Genomic DNA, 17757 nt, shown 5'->3' on the forward strand with positions numbered 1-17757 from the left:
ATAGGCCAGTGGCTACAGCTCCGATTCGACCACTAGCCTGGAAACCTCCATATGCCACAGGAGCGGCCCAAGAAATGGCAAAAAAAGAAAAAAATAATAACAAAAAAAATCTGTCTTTTATAATTTTTCTGGATATATAATGCCTTGGTAATAACAAAAATATGTTTAAAATTTTAAAACCCTTTCATACAATTATAGAAGCACTCATGCTTAGAAAAAAGTCAAACAGCATGAAAGAGTATAAAATGAAAAGCAGTAGTTGTGTCTCTGACCTCCTCTACCAGCCTAGCCTGCCATTTCTGCATCCCGGCAACACTGTAATGAATTTGAATTTCCTTCCAGAAAGTTTCTGTGTGTGTATATATATACACAGAACCCTAACCCTAACCCTAACCTGTATATGAATATATAGAGGCACATACACACATACCCACAATAAATCATTTTCAAGACTTTTTTTTTTGTCTTTTTGCTATTTCTTGGGCCGCTCCTGCGGCATATGGAGGTTCCTAGGCTAGGGGTCGAATCGGAGCTGTAGCCACCGGCCTACACCAGAGCCACAGCAACGCGGGATCCGAGCCGCGTCTGCAACCTACACCACAGCTCACGGCAACGCCGGATCGTTAACCCACTGAGCAAGGGCAGGGACCGAACCCGCAACCTCATGGTTCCTAGTCGGATTCGTTAACCACTGCGCCACGACGGGAACTCCTCAAGACTTTTTTTATCTTTGTATCTCAGCCAGCTTTCCATATAAGCATATTTAGGTCTACTTAGCATATTTAATATATTGCATAAATGGCTATGTTACATTTTATTAAATACATTTCTGTAAGGACAATTTAAAGGTAAATATTCACATGCCTCCCTTTACCCACTTTTTCCTATTGCACCACAGGAGAAGTTTAAATGCTAAAGTCTGAGAAATTGGAATTTAGAAATAAGAGTGATCTGCCTTGCATTGGTCTTTACTCCAAGTACTGGGAACATGACTTTCACCAGGCTATTTTAAAAATCATTTTGGGGAGTTCCCTTGTGGCACAGGGGGTTAAGGATCTGACGTCACTGCAGCAGCTTGGGTCGCTGCTGTGGTGTGAGTTTGATCTCTGGCTGGAGAATTTGCACGTGCCACAGGCGCAGCCAAAAAGAAAAAATCATTTTTGATTACTTGCCTACTGCTGCATGCTTACTGAACCCTAAGTGCCAAAGGAAACCATGGGGTAAGGACCCCCCATTTTATGTCCCATTTTATGTCTGGAGCTGGCGTGGGCTCCTGCACATAGTAGGTGCTTGATAAACATGTATCAGATTAATGTGGCAAGAAGAGCGGTTTGCCACACCAGTACCTCTCTCCCTGCTGGGTGCTCATCCAGATCAGAGCCCATCCTTAGGGACTGTTACACAGCGTCTAGCCTCGTGGTGGTACCTCTCCTACCATACTCAGCTGTGCTCTTTCCTCTGATTTAGATGCGATGTTCTGGCGGGCCCATGTCAGCACGGTGACATCGTGAGTACCGTCCATTTCAGAGTTTAAGAACGCGTCAAAGAGTTCATATACTTTTCACAGCTTTGATCAAATGGATTCTCTCAGAATCCCCCCGAATTAGTCAAAAGAGGAGAGCAGTGTTATACTGCTGCTGTGGATGTAAACAGAATATATATGTTACCTGCAGAGAGTAAAGGAAGAAATTGAGGTCTTTACCTTTCTTATAAATGGATGATTGTTTTCCGTGAATAGATTTGGTATTTTAGTGTAAGTTTAGAAGCTTAGTAAGTTTAAGATTTTTTCACTAGAGTTAAAAAGAGTCAGGAGTTCCCATTGTGGCTCAGTGGGTTAAGGACCCAACATTGTCTCTTGAGGATGCAGGTTTGATCCATGGCTTCTTTCAGTGGGTTAAGGTTCCAGCATTGCTGCAAGTTGCGGTATAGCTGGCAGATGCAGTTCGGATCTGGTGCTGCTGTGGCTGTGGTGTAGGTCGGCAGCTGCAGCTCGGATTGGACCCCAGCCTGGGAACTTGCACATACCGCAGATGCGGCCTTAAAAAAAAGAAGAAAGGAGTCAGTGCTGGGGTGAAACCCAAGCCCTGACCAGAAGGATCTTCTCAGCCTCTTGGTCTTCCCTGCAGACCCATCGTCCATAAGATTGTTTCCGATATATCTTGTCTGATGTCTTGGGGCTGGAGTTGGCAACTTGGAGGGGATCCAGCATGGTAGGAGGCAGGGAGAGAATGGCACCAGGAATGACTTACGAGATTAACCTGGGTTCGATAGTCCAGCTTTAATTAACGGAGTACTGATACGTTAAGCAGTGTCCCTTTCATGCTGGAGCAGCCTTGGGGGGGGGGTCTCTCCTCCCCTTGTATCTCGTTAGTTTGGAGCTGATAGAAGAAGAAAAGCTTCTGCTGTCATCCTCCCTGGACCACACCGTATGCCTGTGGAGCACGGACGGGGAGTACATAGGTATGGAGTGTCCACCTAGCCACCAGCGCAGTCCTGGTCCAGGGCCTCAGATGGAAATTCCATCAGGTCGTGAATTCTCTGAGGTCAAGTGTGTTAGTTAGCTCGGGCTGGCATAATGAAATAGCTACCAAGGACTGGGCAGCTAAAGCCATAGAACTTTATTTCTCACATGTGTGCGGTTCTGGAGGCTAGAGTCTGGGATTAGGTGCCAGCATGATCAGTTGCTAGTGATGGGGCTTTTCCTGGCTTGCAGATGGACTCCTTTTTGGACGTCTTTTGTTGAGTCCTTAGATGGCCCAGAGAGTGATGGGCAAGGGGAGAGAGAGAATGCAAACTCTGGTGTCTCTTCTTATAAGAATATTGATCCTGTTGGATCAAGGTCCTGCCCTAATGACCTCACTTACCCTTAATTACTTCAAATAGAGTTGCACTAGGGTTTAGGGCTTCAACCTGAGAATTTAGTGTCTACCTTAAAGTCACTTTCACAAAAACTATCAGTCAAAGACATTTAAGTTGAGAGAACTCAGCTTGGCTGGAGGCAGTGGGTTTGGAAAGAACAATGTTACTGTGTTTTGGTAGGAATGCTTCAGGGCTGAGGGAGCTGTGGGATGGGAAAGGCCTGGCCTGACGGGCTGTGGGGATGACATTCACCTGATTTACTGCTCAGAGAGGCTCTGTACCTGTTTCGGTAGGTTCTCTTGCCTCCCCAGCTGATGTTTCTTGAGGCAGGTGCCAGAACTATTTTGGATTTAGCCTGCAAGTTCTCAGTCCATACTTGGTCTCTTGCGTACCAAGGTGATACATTTTGTAGGAGATGGCCGGGGCGTGAGTCTCCAGGGCCAGTTGCCCTGGAATTTCGTCTTGGAAACTAGAGGAGCAGACCTGCATCTGAGTAAGTGGAGCTAGCAAGGATGAGGGAGACCCAGGCCAGCTTGGCTCTGATGAGAAGGCGAGTTCCCGCCCACCTTCTGCTTATTATTTATCCCTTTATCTCTGTTCTTCCAGGGACCTTTGGGCAGAGTAGCCCCTGGGATATTTTCACTCCTGCCTCCTGGAGCCGGTCTGGAGTGCCCTGTGAAGTTCTGACCGACCCCCAGAGCATGCCTGCTCACCCAGCACTAGAAAGAAGTGTTCCCGCCACACTCACAGGAGAGGAGGAGCAAGAGAAGGCGGTGGAGGGCAAGGCCGGTGCTGAGGTGGGTCCTGGCACATCCCGTTCATCTGGGCTTTACTTCATAGCTTCCAGGCAGATCAGCATGGATTACAAAGCACAGCCCGGAAGGGTCAAGGCATGACCCAGAGGACCAGGTCAATGCAGGAATAAAAGTGTGTCCCAAGGCCATGCTACTGACCTGGGGCAGGGGCTTATTGGTCCATCTGGGGATAGTTAGAGCTGATCTCAGCATCACTTGACTTTGTCTTCCTTTTCACCAGCTAAAAGGCTGTTATTTGTGGCCTTGGAACACAAGAGACTCAGCACCATGCTTGACTCACTGTCAGATCAGAGAGACAAACGCTGAAAATCCAGCCTGCAGCACATGTTCACCTTTAGGAAATACATTTTAACACTGGGCTTCCTGATGAGTGAAAGGAAGGAAGGATCAGTTTAGTGCCCGAGTCTATGAAAGTCAATGTCGGAGCAACAGATGTTGAAAGGGCCTTGGTAGATGCAGTCTTGATTTAGAGCTCAGTGAAATATATGGATTCCCAAGAAATGCTTGCTCTCTAATAAATTGAAAAGAAGGTCATTTCATGAGCTATTGCTCACTGGTTATGTTACAACTCAAAGCAGGACACCTGCTCTGCCAGCAAAATAACGTGTCTTAGATTTTGCCTTGGCAGCCTCTTGGAAAACTGATCATGCAGCATATCCTCGGTACTGAAGTCCATGTAGAGCCCCAGACATGCTTGAAATGGGGAACAGAGGGACCCAGCAAGCCGATGGAGAAAACCTTCTGTCTTGGCAGGGGCCTCCCACATTTCCCTGACCTTGGGCTCACAGGAATCCCCAAGGTTACAACACGGTATTTTGGTGGCTCCCAGGAGGCTCAGGAGGCGTCTGCCTGGCACTGTCAGCCTATTTAGAAATACAGTCATTTCTGTGTGCATTTGATATGAGTTCATTAATTTTGATAGGCCCACAATTTGGAAAACAAAAGCAGCACAGGGAAGGTGGGAAGAGAGGGAGGAAGGAGCAAGTGGGGGAAATGTGCTCCTGGGCACAAAAGCCTGGTGCATGCTGTGCTCCACACCCCATGCCAACCTGGGGGAAGTCAGACTGCAGGAAGGAGGACTGGGGGGAGGGGAAGGGAGGAGGGCTTCTTGGTTCAACACAATCAAAACGCAAAACTCACATGGTATTCACTCCCCACCGAAGCAGCAGACTTCCTGAGTGATCTTGATCGTATGCAGGCAAACCATTAGGTGCCTCCATGTTTGCTGTTCTGTCCAGCTTGCCTGCAGATACCTCAAGAAACAGTCTGTTAATTCTTTCCAAGAAAAACACACACACACACACAGAACCTGAGGAGCCCTTACATAGCATATCTGGGCCCCTTGATGGGAATCCCAACTGAAATTACAGAATGAAGAGTTGGCAGCACTGTTGAGTTAGGGTTACCTGAGGTCTGCTCTGAAGTTTGCCTGCACTAACTAGGTGACCTCCAGAAATAGCTTCCACTGATCTATAAAATGAGGGCTGAGGTTAGCTTGTCTTTCAGTTTCATTCCAGCCCTAAAAATGTTATGTTTCTCTGCACGTCTGCTTTGCTACACTGAATGTGTGGATTAGATTCCGGATGTCAGGAGTGACTCTTCCAGGATGCCAGCCTGTCAGACAATCACAGCTGAAATAAGTTGACTGAATGCAGAAACGATTCACCTGGAGAACATCGCAGATGGGTTGGTGGTTCGAGAGTGGAGTGAAGGCTCGGGGGGAAATGCCCTTGTTATCTAATGGATTCAGCCAGCCTGGGTCTTGCTCTAACACAGAAGAGCCACGTACCTGACGAGTCACCCTTGTGCCCTGTCATCAGGGTGATTCTGGATTCCCATTCTGATTCCGCTCCTTCTTCCAGCCTGGAGAGACCTCTCACCCTCGCTCTCGTGAAGACTCCGTCCTCAAAGTCGACATGAAAGAAGACACACATCAATGGGACGCGTTTTGCAGTGACAGGTCAGCCTAAAACACCCAGGTGGAGGCGAGGGCCCTCCTGAAATAAAAGGCAGCCTTTCCTGGCTGAGTTGTCCCAGGCCACCGTGTCATTAGCATGAGTCACTTGTCCCTAAGCCCCACAGCCTGTGAGTATGACGTGGTCACAGCTCAAATCTCAGCAGTTTACTGTCCTGTCTGCGTGGCTCAGGACACTGAGGAGCCCCAGTTTTATCTGGCCATTGTGGGTGGTCAGGGGCCACCTCGCAGGTTCTTTGCCTTGAACTCTGTGGCTGGTGCCACCAGGCTGTTTGAGGCAGGGCTACCTCACTGTTCCTCCCACAGGAGCCCTGTGCTGCCATTGTGACCTCTTGAGGGAGTGGCATGGGGGGCGGGGCTTGGGGTTCCCAAAGCTGGGAGAGCCTGGGGTACGCAGGGCTCTGTGTTCCTGCCAGTCTCCCCGCACTGGGCCCTGGGTGCTACAGAGAAGGAGGGTGAGTGAGTAAAGCCACTCTCTGCAATTCTGTGAGGAGTTTTGTTCCCCAGGCTCCACACCAGCCTTCTTGAGTCCCAGTAGCCAAGACAGCTGTAGAAACAGCCCCTCCAATGTCCCCTGCTGCTCCTCTCATCAGGGGGCTTTTATCTAGGTCATGGGGCTCCATGATGCCACCCTGACCTCCCCAGTTTCGCGGTGCAGCGGCTCCGTGGTCACGAGCCCAGGCCCCTTCTACACACTCTGCCCCACTGTCTCAGCTCTGGCCTTCACTGTCACGGTCACCTTATGGTACAGATGGCTGCTGGGCGTGAAGAGACACGGCCAAGCAAGAACAGGGGGCCAGGACAGAAGGGGTGCCCTTTCCAGCCAGATCAGCTCCCTTTCGACTTTCCAGGAGGTCTTGGTCGCCAGAACTGAGTCACATGGCCACACCTCCCTGCAAGAAAGGCTGCGAGTTCTTTAACTAAGGAGGAAGGCAAGAAAGGACTTGGGGGAGACAACTGGCAGTCTCTGTTCCAGGAGGTCAGATGGCAAAATGCTTCAGATGCCATCAAAGTCAGCGGGTACCACACATAGAAACACCAATCGTCATGCATTTCATACCGGAAAATGGCAGAGGGCCGTGAGTCTAGAGTCTGGTTGGGAAAATACTCGGCTTACTAGAACATGACATGGGCTTTGGTTATGGTCACAGATCTGTCTTTGAAAACAGTGTTACCTTGGGCAAGTCATTTATACTCCCTGTTTGTGCACCTGGAGATCTCCCAGGGGGATCTGCAGCCTGACAGGGTGGAGCACGTCATGGTGTGTGGTGTCTGAGACAGGGAAGGAGAGGGCTCCTCTGTCCACAGACGTCTGGGGTCTCAGGGTCCGTCAGCAGCAGCATCTTCCTCGTGGGCAGCAGCAGAGTTGGTGCTATCCTCTGTGTATCTTGCCGGGACCTCCTGTGGTTTGGGTTGCCTCAGAGAGTTAGTCTGCCCAGGCTGTGGTATCAAAATGCCATAGATTAGATGGCTTAAGCCACAGACATTTATTTCTCACAGTTCTGGAGACTTGGGAGTCCACAATTAAGGTCCTGGCCAATTCAGTTCCAGGTGTGGGAGGGCCTTCTTCCTGGCTTGCAGGCTGGCACTTTCCCTGCATGTCCTCATGGGGTGAAGATAGGGTAGTCTCTAGCCCCTTCTCTTCCAATAAGGTCACTAATCCTATCAGAGGGGTCCCACTCTCATGACCTCATCAACCCTAATTACCTTCCAGAGGCTCCTCCAGATACCATCACCTGGGGGTTAGGGTTTAAGCACATGAATTTGGGGGAACGCAGTTCCATCTAAAGCACTGAAACTGCTGTGGGATGTAAGGTGGGAAAAGACTTCCCAACAGTGTAAACAAACAGCCCACACAGAGCAGGAAGCAGCCATGGCAGATGCTTAGACACACCTGCTTCTGTCCACTCCAAGGAGAGGCAGCACAGGAAGTCAGCTCCGAACTCAGAGCTGGATCTCATTCTCAACCACTCGTTGGTGAGGGGCCGAGTGGAATGGAAAGTGGGAGGTGTGAACAGTGAAAGAGGCTAGAGTGGGGCTCCTTAGAGGGTCCCAAACAGGAGGTTGAACAGCAGAAACCTTTTCATCCAACTGGACCAACATCAGCAGGTGTTGGGTTAATTTTCAGAAATATATTTTAAGGCAAGGAACCACTAAAAAATGACATGTACATCTTGTAAACATTTTATTTCAATTTGCAAGCATAAAATGTACATTCATTCCCAACCTTTTGATGTAGGGCCAAGACTTTTCTTTGGGTAAGAGGCAAGTCCAGCACAGTCTGCCATAAATGCATTATTTATAATTTTCGCTTTCTGCTTTTTTTTAAGTAGAGCAAGAACTTAAAGGTGTTTGCAAAGCAATAAGACACTAGACTTCTGGCTTTTATAATTTCCCCCAAGCTTTAACAGTTGTCTCACCTATCCTCAGCTTGTCATGACCCTTCATCTAGTCTTTTCCAAGTATTCATCTTAGTTTTCACAAAGCCCTTTCATGCTAATTTCATCTATTTTCATTCTGTTTAAGTAAATTCATAATCAAAACAAAATGTACGACTTTCGTACACAGGGTTTAGGAACAAACACAGCTGATTCATGTTAAGTATGTAACTCAACCCCTCAGCCATTGGGAAGAGAAGGGCCATCGACCAGACGTGAACATCGAGAGCATTCTGCAGGCATTTGGCAGGATGTTTACAGTCAGTCAGTCAATTCAGCTAAGAGAGTATACCACATGTGACCCATTGAGCAACAAGGATGCCCTAGAAATCAGATCAGTGCTTTCCCTGGACGAGGAGGCTGTAGCACCGAGGACGGGGAGGGAGAACGTGGGAAGGAGGGAGATGACGTGCTTCCCCTAACCCACTCCCCTTTGGCAACCACAAGTCTATTCTCTATGTCGGTGAGTCTTGTTTATGTTTCATAAATAGGTTCATTTGTGTCATATTTTAGGTTCTACATATAATTAAGATATCATATGATATTTGTCTATCTGACTTTATTTCGTATGATCATCTCTAGTTGCATCCATGTTGCTACAAATGGCATTCTTTCATTCTGTTTATGGTTGAGTAGTATTCCATTGTGTATATGTACCACAGTTTCTTTATCCATTCATCTGTTGATGGACATTTAGGTTGTTTCCCTGTCTGGGCTCTTGTGAATAGCGCTGCTATGAACATAGGGGTGCATGCATCTTTTTTTTAAATTAGATTTGCAAAATTTATTTCAGAGTCTCTCGTTTTTCCTTTTTTCTTTTTTTCTTTTTTGCTATGCCTGCAGCATATGGAAGTTCCCAGACCAGGGATCAAACTGCACCACACACCAGCAGTCAGAGCCAGAGTGGTGAAAACGCAAGAGCCTTAACCCGTTAGGCTATCAGAGAACTCCCCATCATTTTGATTTAGAGTTTTGTCTGGATATATGCTCAGGAGTGGGATTGCTGAATCATATGGCAATTCTATTTTTAGTTTTCTGGGGAACCTCTATACTGTTTTCCAAAGTGGCTGCACCAGCTTACTTAGTTCTCACCAACAGTGTAGGAGGGTTTCCTTTTCTCCACACCCTCTCCAGGATTTGTTATTTGTAGACGTTTGGGTGATGGCCATGCTGCCTGGTATGAGGTGGTGCCTTGTTGCAGTGTTGATTTGCACTGGAGAAGGGCTTTTATGTGAGCGTAAAAAGGCAATAAGTAGAGGTTACTGGCAATGGGCAGGTTATTGTGGAATCAGGAACCCTCCCTCGCAGGCCCAAGCCATGGCACCAGTGGTACTTGCTGAGACACACGAGGGCCAGGGTTCCTTAAATGGAAAGGGGTAGCGAGGTAGCCCGGAGCGGGAGCTTCCCAGAATGGACAGGTGAAGAGAGGCCAGAGAGGCAGACTGGGAAACCATCTCCAGAGACTCAGTGCCAGGAAGGCGAGGGGATGAGTGGAGCACAGGTGCCATAGACACCGGTGGGTTTGCCAAGAGACTGCGGGTGCTGACTGAGCAGGGCTGTGGGAGAAGCCAGAGGACCAGTGATGGATAGAGAGCGTGCTTTAGAGACAAACGAGATGCTCCAGCAGAAACTGGTGAAGATTCTTTGTCGTAGCCTTGATGGATCAAGAACACGAAAATTGGGTCTCAAGGTTTGTGCTGGAAATCGCCAGCGAATATGTCGGGGCAGTTTGCTCCACCTTCACTCTGCTCAGTGTTGAGCTCCGCTCTGCCGGGCACAGGGCTGTGACGGATGCTGGCTACACTGGGGGCAGGGGAGTCTGTGCCCCGAGGGAGCTATGGTCCATGAGGGCAAAGGGGTCTCTGGGCTGGTCCCTTAAACACTGTGGGAGCACTTGCACCAGCGTCAGAGGGGGCTTCCTGGAGGAAGGAATTCATAGCAGACCTGAGAGATAGATAGAAAGTAGCCATTTCAAAGGAGCTTTAAGGAAGAGCTGCTACAGCATAAGTGAAACTTGAGGTCATTGTGCTCCATGCAATAAACCGATTATGGACGGACAAACACTGTGTGATTCCACTTATATGAGGCGCCTCAGAGTAGTCTAACACTGCAGACCGAAGGTAGAATGGTGGCTGCCAGAGGCTGGGGCAGAGAAGAAGGGGGAATTCTTTTTTATCAAGTACAGAGTTTCAGTTTTGCAAGATGACGAGAGTTCCAGGGGTGGATGGTGCTGGCTGATGGTTGCAGGACAGTGTGCATGGACCTGCTGCCACAGAGCTGTTCGCTTAAGTGGCAAGAGGGTAAACGTGGTGTGTATTTTACCTGAATTAAGAATCAAAAAGAGGGAGTTCCCGTCGTGGCGCAGTGGTTAACGAATCCGACTAGGAACCATGAGGTGGCGGGTTCCGTCCCTGCCCTTGCTCAGTGGGTTAACGATCCGGCATTGCCGTGAGCTGTGGTGTAGGTCACAGACGCGGCTCGGATCCCGCGTTGGTGTGGCTCTGGCATAGACCGGTGGCTTCAGCTCCGATTGGACCCCTAGCCTGGGAACCTCCATATGCCCCGGGAGCGGCCCAAGAAATAGCAAAAAGACAAAAAAAAAAAAAGAATCAAAAAGAGGAGTTCCCATTGCAGCGCAGCAGAAATGAATCTCACTAGCATCCATGAGGTTGTGGGTTTGATCCCAAGCCTCGCTCAGTGGGTTAAGAATCCCGTGTTGCTGTGGCTGTGGTATAGGCCGGGAGCCACAGCTCTGATTCGACCCCCAGCCTGGAAACCTCCAAATGCCGTGGGTGTGGCCCTAAAAAGACAAAAAATAAATAAAATAAAATATATATATATATGTGTATATATATATGTATATATATATATGTGTATATATATGTATATATATATGTATATATATGTGTATATATGTATATAAGAGTGAAAGAAATAAAGAAGGAGCATGAGGCAAGGCCCCAGTAGAGAGGGCAGAGTCTGGGAATGATGAGTAGTTCCCTGGCATGAGCACAAACTGAGGGGAGGTGACAGCGGCCAGGGCTGGGCCAGGAAAGGAAGGCCTTGGGCGTGGCAGTCGATGGCTTTCCAAGGAAACGAACAGCAGGAACAAGTCGCGCTCGAGGGTCACGCAGAAAGGATCGACACGTGCGCATGTTTGCTGATGGGGATCATGTGTGACAAGGGGCGCTCTGTCTGGGGCTGACGTTTGAACAGGAGGCAGCAGAGAGCCACCCGGTGCCCGAGGCATCCGCTCTCACCTGCTTCTTTTCCTCCAGGCTGCCGCTAGAGCAGAGCCAGCCTTCCCTGGGGGCGCCCAGCATTTACCAGACCCTGCAGTGCCACGAGGTCGCCCGCGTGTCAGCTCTCGGGGAGAAGCTGGATTTGTCCATCCTCGGTGAAGATTTGTTTAATGTAGACTTTCTTGCACAGGAGAAAGAAGGAAGTGAAGCTGCCCAGAAGGAGGACTGATCACACAGCAGTTTCCTTGTCTGAGTTCTGAAGAAACCAGGCTGCTGGGGTCTTTTCTTGGCAAATCCTTCCTCCCTGGTTAGTCAAGTCTGACTGAGATTAAGCTTTGCCCGATAGGGACAAAGAAGAACAAAACAAGAATGATTTCAGCCAACACAGGCTTCTTCCCAAAGCAATTAGAACCTGGGTTTAAGCAAACAAATCGGATCTGAGGTTTTTCTTCCTCCGAGGCCATTATTTCAGAGAGCACGGCCGGGCTGAGGGCATCGGGGGGAGAAAGGGGAGGTGTTGTAAACACCAGCAGACAGTTTTGAAAGGTTGCTTCATGCCAGGCCGGCCGTGGTTAAGGCCCTAGATGGGTATCTGCCTTTTTCCTAATAGCCACCCCGGGGTGGAAGCTGTTATTATCCCCGCTTTGCCAACAAGGACCCCGAGGCTCCAGGAAGCGAAGTGACTTGCCCGTGGGCAAGGGAGTCCAGAGCCCCCACTCCCCACTACCAACAGCCTCGACTCGAGAAGTGGGGAGAAGATGAGAAGGCCAGTGGCCCTCTCCTTTCCACTCATGGTCCCAGCACTCTCCTTCCAAAGCCGTAAGCACCCCAGAGGTCCCACAGTGGCAGGAAAAGAATAACAAAGCACTTACGATGCTCGCCTCTTCGTGGACATCATTTAATCCTCAAAGCAGCCTAGAGAGGGGACATCCCTGCTTTATAGACAGAAAACTGGTCCTCAGAAATTAGATGTTTTGCCCAAAGTCATGCAGAATTAAAATTCAAATCTTAGTTTGGCCCCAAACACTGGGTTTTGCCCTCAGAGCCATCATTTTACAAAGAAGACCCTACAGAGAGGAGAGCCCACAATTGCAAAGCCAGGAGGCCTCCTGACCCTCCAAGTCCAGCACCTTCCAGGACCATTTACCCCCTCTTTGGTCAGCCCATGACCAGTATCCTTCTCAGAGGGCCCAGAGGGTTCTGTCCTGGCCATGCCCCACCACTGGGCCAGGGTTCTGCAGAACCAAGAAGAAGCATCCACACAAAGGATGCTCCTGCTTCTAGACTACGCTGCAGGTCCTGCGGCCTGGAGACCCCATGTCTGGGTGGCCCCCAGTCCATATTCAGAGCCCATGCAGCTTCCCCGGATCTGTCCGTCCACGGAGGGACCGCAGGCCCCAGCCCCTTGAGATGGCTAAGGGAATGTGTTTGCCGGGGTGCAGATGTATTGGCCATGCTGGCTGGGGGTGCAGGCAGTGCACATAAGATGCTTAGGAAAAGAGAGAATGAGGGAGGCCAGGGGCTGGGAGCAAGCGGCCAGCTCTCCCCGCAGTGCCACACTTGCCACGGGACTATGAGGACTCCAAGAAGTCTACTTGCAGACCGGCCAAGGTGGAAGGAGAGAACACGCCCCGTGTGTTAAATACTGTGTTGTTAACAGTTGTTACCTTGATGTTTAACTTTTAAAAACTGGGCCTCCATTTGTACTCTTGGCCTGGACCCCCCAGACTTTCGGGTGAGCCCGTCCTGACCTCCTTTTCACTTCTCAGACTCCTCTAACCCCACAGCTCAAGGCCCAGGTGGCCTCAGTCCCCTTCGACAGACCATTGTGGCCAAGGCTGCTGGACCGCACCCCACCCGGGGCACTTTTTAGGAGCTCCCCCCCCGCCCCCACCTTGACTGACAGTCCACACGTGTCTGAATTGCCAGCAGCTCCATGGGAGGTACTGCTCGGCTTTTTCAGTTAAGGTACATGATCGTCCCACAGGAACAAGGACTACCCATGAGGAATCTAAACAAGCTTAGGTTTTCTTAAAAAAGGAAATGTATTGGCTCCCAGAACCTTGGGGAAAACTATGACCAGGAACTTAAAAATCCCATCAGGACTTTCCTTCCAGCTCTTGCTGCTATCATGCAGCCTGTTCTCTCCCTGCAGACCAGTCCCTTCCACGTTGCAGGAATCACGGCCACGACAGTGTCCAGGTTTAATCCACAGCTTTAGCTCCATAGAGAGATGGACTTCGAGTCCTCTTGGGTCCCAAGTCCCAAATCCTTGGCAAAGGGACTTGCTAACAGATCTTGGGTCAGTTCTTATCTCTGCCCAACCAAGTGAAGTCTTGGGATGGTTCTTTTGAAAATGGCTGTTCCAGAGTTTCCACTGTGCCACAGTGAGATCAGCAGTGTCTCTGCAGTGCTAGATGCAGGTTCGATCCCTGGCCTGGCACAGTGGGTTAAAGGCTCTGGCATTGCCACAGCTGCATTGTAGGTCACACCTGAGGCTCCGATCTGATCCCTAGCCCTGGATATTTAACGGCTTTGCCATCCCTGTTGCCAGGAAAAGAGCAGATACCAGGTGCTCAGACAATCCTCGGCATGTCCCTAAGGTCTGCAGTTGATTCTGCCGCAGACTCTCAGACTCTGCTTGCCCGCCCGCCTTTCCTCTCTGCCTCCTTCCTGCCCCACTTGTCCTTCCTTCCTGACCTGGATTTGAATCCTGAGACTTCTGCTTCCCATGGAATCCAGGCTCCAGAAGCACAGAGAGGTCCCCATCCCAGCTCTGCCACCAACTTGCTGATGGGCCAGAGCATATTACTACTTTATTTCCTGGGCCTTAATTTCCTCAGCTGTTAAAAAGGGAGTGGGGAGCACTTTGCTCCCCAAACAGGTCTCTCTACCTCTGTTTCTGAATTTTGAGCTATCAGCCTAACTTCTCCAGGCCTCTTTTCCCACCCTACACCTTTAAACAGTGGATTTCTCTCTGTTTTAATGAAGTATTCATTTTCAATCCGTGATTTTTAGACCATAACATTTAATCTTCGGTACTGCAGCCTGCCTGCTTGGTACTGTTTTAAATTGAGAGCTCCACCTTAAAGCTGTTTTGCTGAGGGCAGTGTTCCCTCTATTAACTAATCCTTTGAGGAAATAATGCCATTATAGGAAGTCAGCAGTGTTCAGAACAAAACCCATCTTATAAATCAAGCCGAGCAGGGTTCCAGATACCTCCAGGTGCAACTACCAGTTGGTCTGGCCTTATTGGAAGAAAATGGGGCAAAGTCTTACAGGACCGGAACATGTGACTTTTTTCTGACTCAGCTCCTGAGTGGGGTCTTCCCTCCTCCTACCTGGCTCTGACCCCCAGGGTTTGGTGGCCTGGGACCTGCCATCAGGAATGAAGTCTCCAGTCAGTGAAATTAGAGGATGGACTGTCTTTTCCCCTCCCGTCTGGACAACCCAAAGGAGCTCTGCTTGGCTAAGCCTCAGAACCCAAATCATTTGTTTTTTTCAGGATGCTCTCTCTGATAGAAAATCAGGGCGCATTCAGGAGGGCCTGTGGTCTTTTCTCCATTCCAGGTGCTCGGGCTGCTGGCTAGAGCTCCCGACAGCTGAGTCAGGTCCCCCTGGGATTCCTCTAGACCCTGGAGGCCACTCTGAGCTTCCTCAATCCTGCCTCATGCCAGGGCCCTCCCTGAGGCCATCCCTTCCCTCTGTCCCTCACACCACCCCCTGCCTCTGCTGAGCTCAGGTGCCGCCTGGGCCTGCCTTTCCCTCCCCTCCGCTCGGTTTCAAGGTCCCCAGGAGGGTATTTTGTAGTTTATGTGCTTGTCTGAAATAATCTGGGTGGTTTACATCCCCCACCTCCCCGACCCCCCGCCTCCCCGACCCCCCACCCTGAAGCGCACCAGCCAGCCTCCCCAGGCCTTCTGCCTCTCACCAGCAATGATGTCATCTGTGTGCCTCTTTATCACCAGCAGAGGTTTTTTCAAAGGCTCTACAATTTTAATTACTGGTTTAATTTTCCTAGATGACAACAAAGCAAGCACATTTTATCTGGGAGATTTCTCTCTGGTGAAACAGAAACAGGAAGACATTGCAAGGAAGAAGCAGGCAATGGTTTTTCATTCACTGTGGAGCGCTGTATGGGCTGAATAACAGCCACCCACAGATAGCAAGTCCTAGTCCCCGGAAGCTGTGCCTGTGACCTTATTGGGAAGTGGCCCTTTGCAGGTGTGATTAAGTTCAGGATCATGAGATGAGATAACCGTGGGTTTTTCAGGTGGGTCCTAAGTGCTGTCGCAAGGGTCCTTGGGAGAGGCAAGAGGAGATGACAGGGACACATAAGGGAAAAGGTGAGAGGAAAACAGAGGGAGACATAGCCACAAGACAGGATTGCCTGGAGCCACCAGAGCTGGAAGAGGCCAGGGAGGACTCTCCCCTAGAGCTCCGGGGGACTGCCAACCACCTGACTTCAGACTTCTGGCCTCCAGCTCTGTAAGAGAGTCCATTTCTATTGTTTTAAGCCACCCAGGTTGAGGTTATTAGTTATAGCAGCCTTGAAAAAATGAATATACACTCTATTTCTAGGATGGGGGCATGGCTTTCTTTCTCATGAATGTGGGATCTGGCCAGCACCTATCCATGCATTATTTCATTCATTCATTTAGCTAACATTTCATCTACGTTTCAGGCTCTGTGCTAAGCTCTGGGGACACGAAAGGATTCAGAAACTGTTCCTGGGCGTTCCCATCGTGGCGCAGAGGTTAACAAATCTGACTAGGAACTGTGAGGTTTCGGGTTCGATCCCTGGCCTTGCTCCGTGGGTTAACGATCTGGCGTTGCTGTGAGCTGTAGTGTAGGTTGCAGATGCGGCTCGAATCCCGCGTTGCTGTGGCTCTGGCGTAGGCCGATGGCTACAGCTCTGATTAGACCCCTAGCCTGGGAACCTCCATATGCCGCGGGAGTGGCTCCTGTCTTCAAGGAGTACCCAGTCTAGTGGAAGAAAGAACCATGAAGAGATCACAATAAATGCTTTAAATACACCAGGAGGGACAAAAGGGGGCTCCTGGGGTGGGGGGGTGCTGGTGGATGTTGTCGGGCAGTTTGGCGGGGATTCTTGGGGAGAGGGAGGCCCGGGGAGGGGGAAGACAGACAGGGCCAGTAGTGGCCAGGTGGGTGGGGGCGTGGGGGTGTGCTCGAGCACACACTCACACACACAGTTCTGGGAGTCAGAACCCCCTGTTCTGAGAAGCGCCCCCACTCCACTGTACCCATGGCTTGAATGGAAGTGGCCGTGCTCTTACAGAGCTCACTACTGGGCATATCATGGTCCCACCTGTCACAAGTACCCCCCTCCCCCAGCTCTTTGACACAGGAATGTGTGTGTCTGCTGGGGTCTTCCCACCCTGCCCAGGGAGCAAGTTTGCAGCAGGGAGATCAGACTTCAGCAAGGACGGTGGGGAGGGGCACCGGGCTCTGTGCTCTGCAAGCCCAGTCACCCCGAGTCACCCACAGATGGGTCATTCAGTGCTCTTCAGCCAAATGCCATCAACAGAGAGATGAAGGCAGTGCTCCCTCCTGAGGACCCCAGGCTGCTGGAATTCCAGATGGACAGGTGCTCCTGGTGAGTGAAACTGAAACACTTCAGCTCTGTGGAAAGTGCAGACCAGTTATGCGTAGGACACCTACCCACCTATGTTCCTCAAAACATAGCAGTCGCAGAGCTCCGCTAGTCTAGATTTCATTTTTGTGGCTGCTGGGACTCTTTACTCCTGGACATGTATTGCATACTAATGGAAGAAAGTTGCTGACACTCTCACTAGATCCCCCCAGTAGCGTTTATAAAGATGTCATTTAGCACGTACATTCTTTTTTTTTTTTGTCTTTTGTCTTTTTTGTTGTTGTTGTTGTTGTTGTCGTTGCTATTTCTTGGGCCGCTCCCGCGGCATATGGAGGTTCCCAGGCTAGGGGTCGAATCGGAGTTGCAGCCACCAGCCTACACCAGAGCCACAGCAACGCGGGATCCGAGCCGCGTGTGCAACCTACACCACAGCTCATGGCAACGCCGGATCGTTAACCCACTGAGTGAGGCCAGGGATGGAACCCGCAACCTCATGGTTCCTAGTCGGATTCGTTAACCACTGCGCCACGACGGGAACTCCTAGCATGTACATTCTACAAAACTTATACAAACTTTTTAGTTGATGAGCTAAATCTAACGCTGCTTTTTAAAAAAAAAAAAAAAAAGTAGATACAAGTACTGTCTAACAAGAATTATTCAGCTGATAAGGAGCCATCTTCTAATTCCTCTAATAAAGCTACCTTTAGGCAAAATGCTTCTTTATTGCTGTCAAATGTCCAAAATTCTCAAACAAAAAATATACATTATTTAAAAATTGTTGGGCAGATTATGAAAACTGAATGAAGCGTATAAC

General features: G+C 49.8%; 1 protein-coding gene across 1 annotated transcript in view; it reads left to right on the plus strand.

Moving 5' to 3' along the window:
• The window catches only part of LOC125113622 (WD repeat-containing protein 49-like), a 40309-nt gene extending 33740 nt beyond the window's left edge, over positions 1-6569 (plus strand). The window contains exons 14-19 of the mRNA XM_047756441.1: positions 1468-1507; positions 2372-2460; positions 3466-3656; positions 5537-5627; positions 5956-6104; positions 6258-6569. Coding sequence (XP_047612397.1) covers positions 1468-1507; positions 2372-2460; positions 3466-3656; positions 5537-5627; positions 5956-6104; positions 6258-6569 — 872 coding nt within the window. The remainder of the gene's footprint in view (positions 1-1467; positions 1508-2371; positions 2461-3465; positions 3657-5536; positions 5628-5955; positions 6105-6257) is intronic.
• The last annotated feature ends 11188 nt before the right edge of the window (positions 6570-17757 follow it).

This window comes from Phacochoerus africanus, chromosome 13, assembly GCF_016906955.1.
Source record: "Phacochoerus africanus isolate WHEZ1 chromosome 13, ROS_Pafr_v1, whole genome shotgun sequence".
Classification (NCBI taxonomy): domain Eukaryota; kingdom Metazoa; phylum Chordata; class Mammalia; order Artiodactyla; family Suidae; genus Phacochoerus; species Phacochoerus africanus.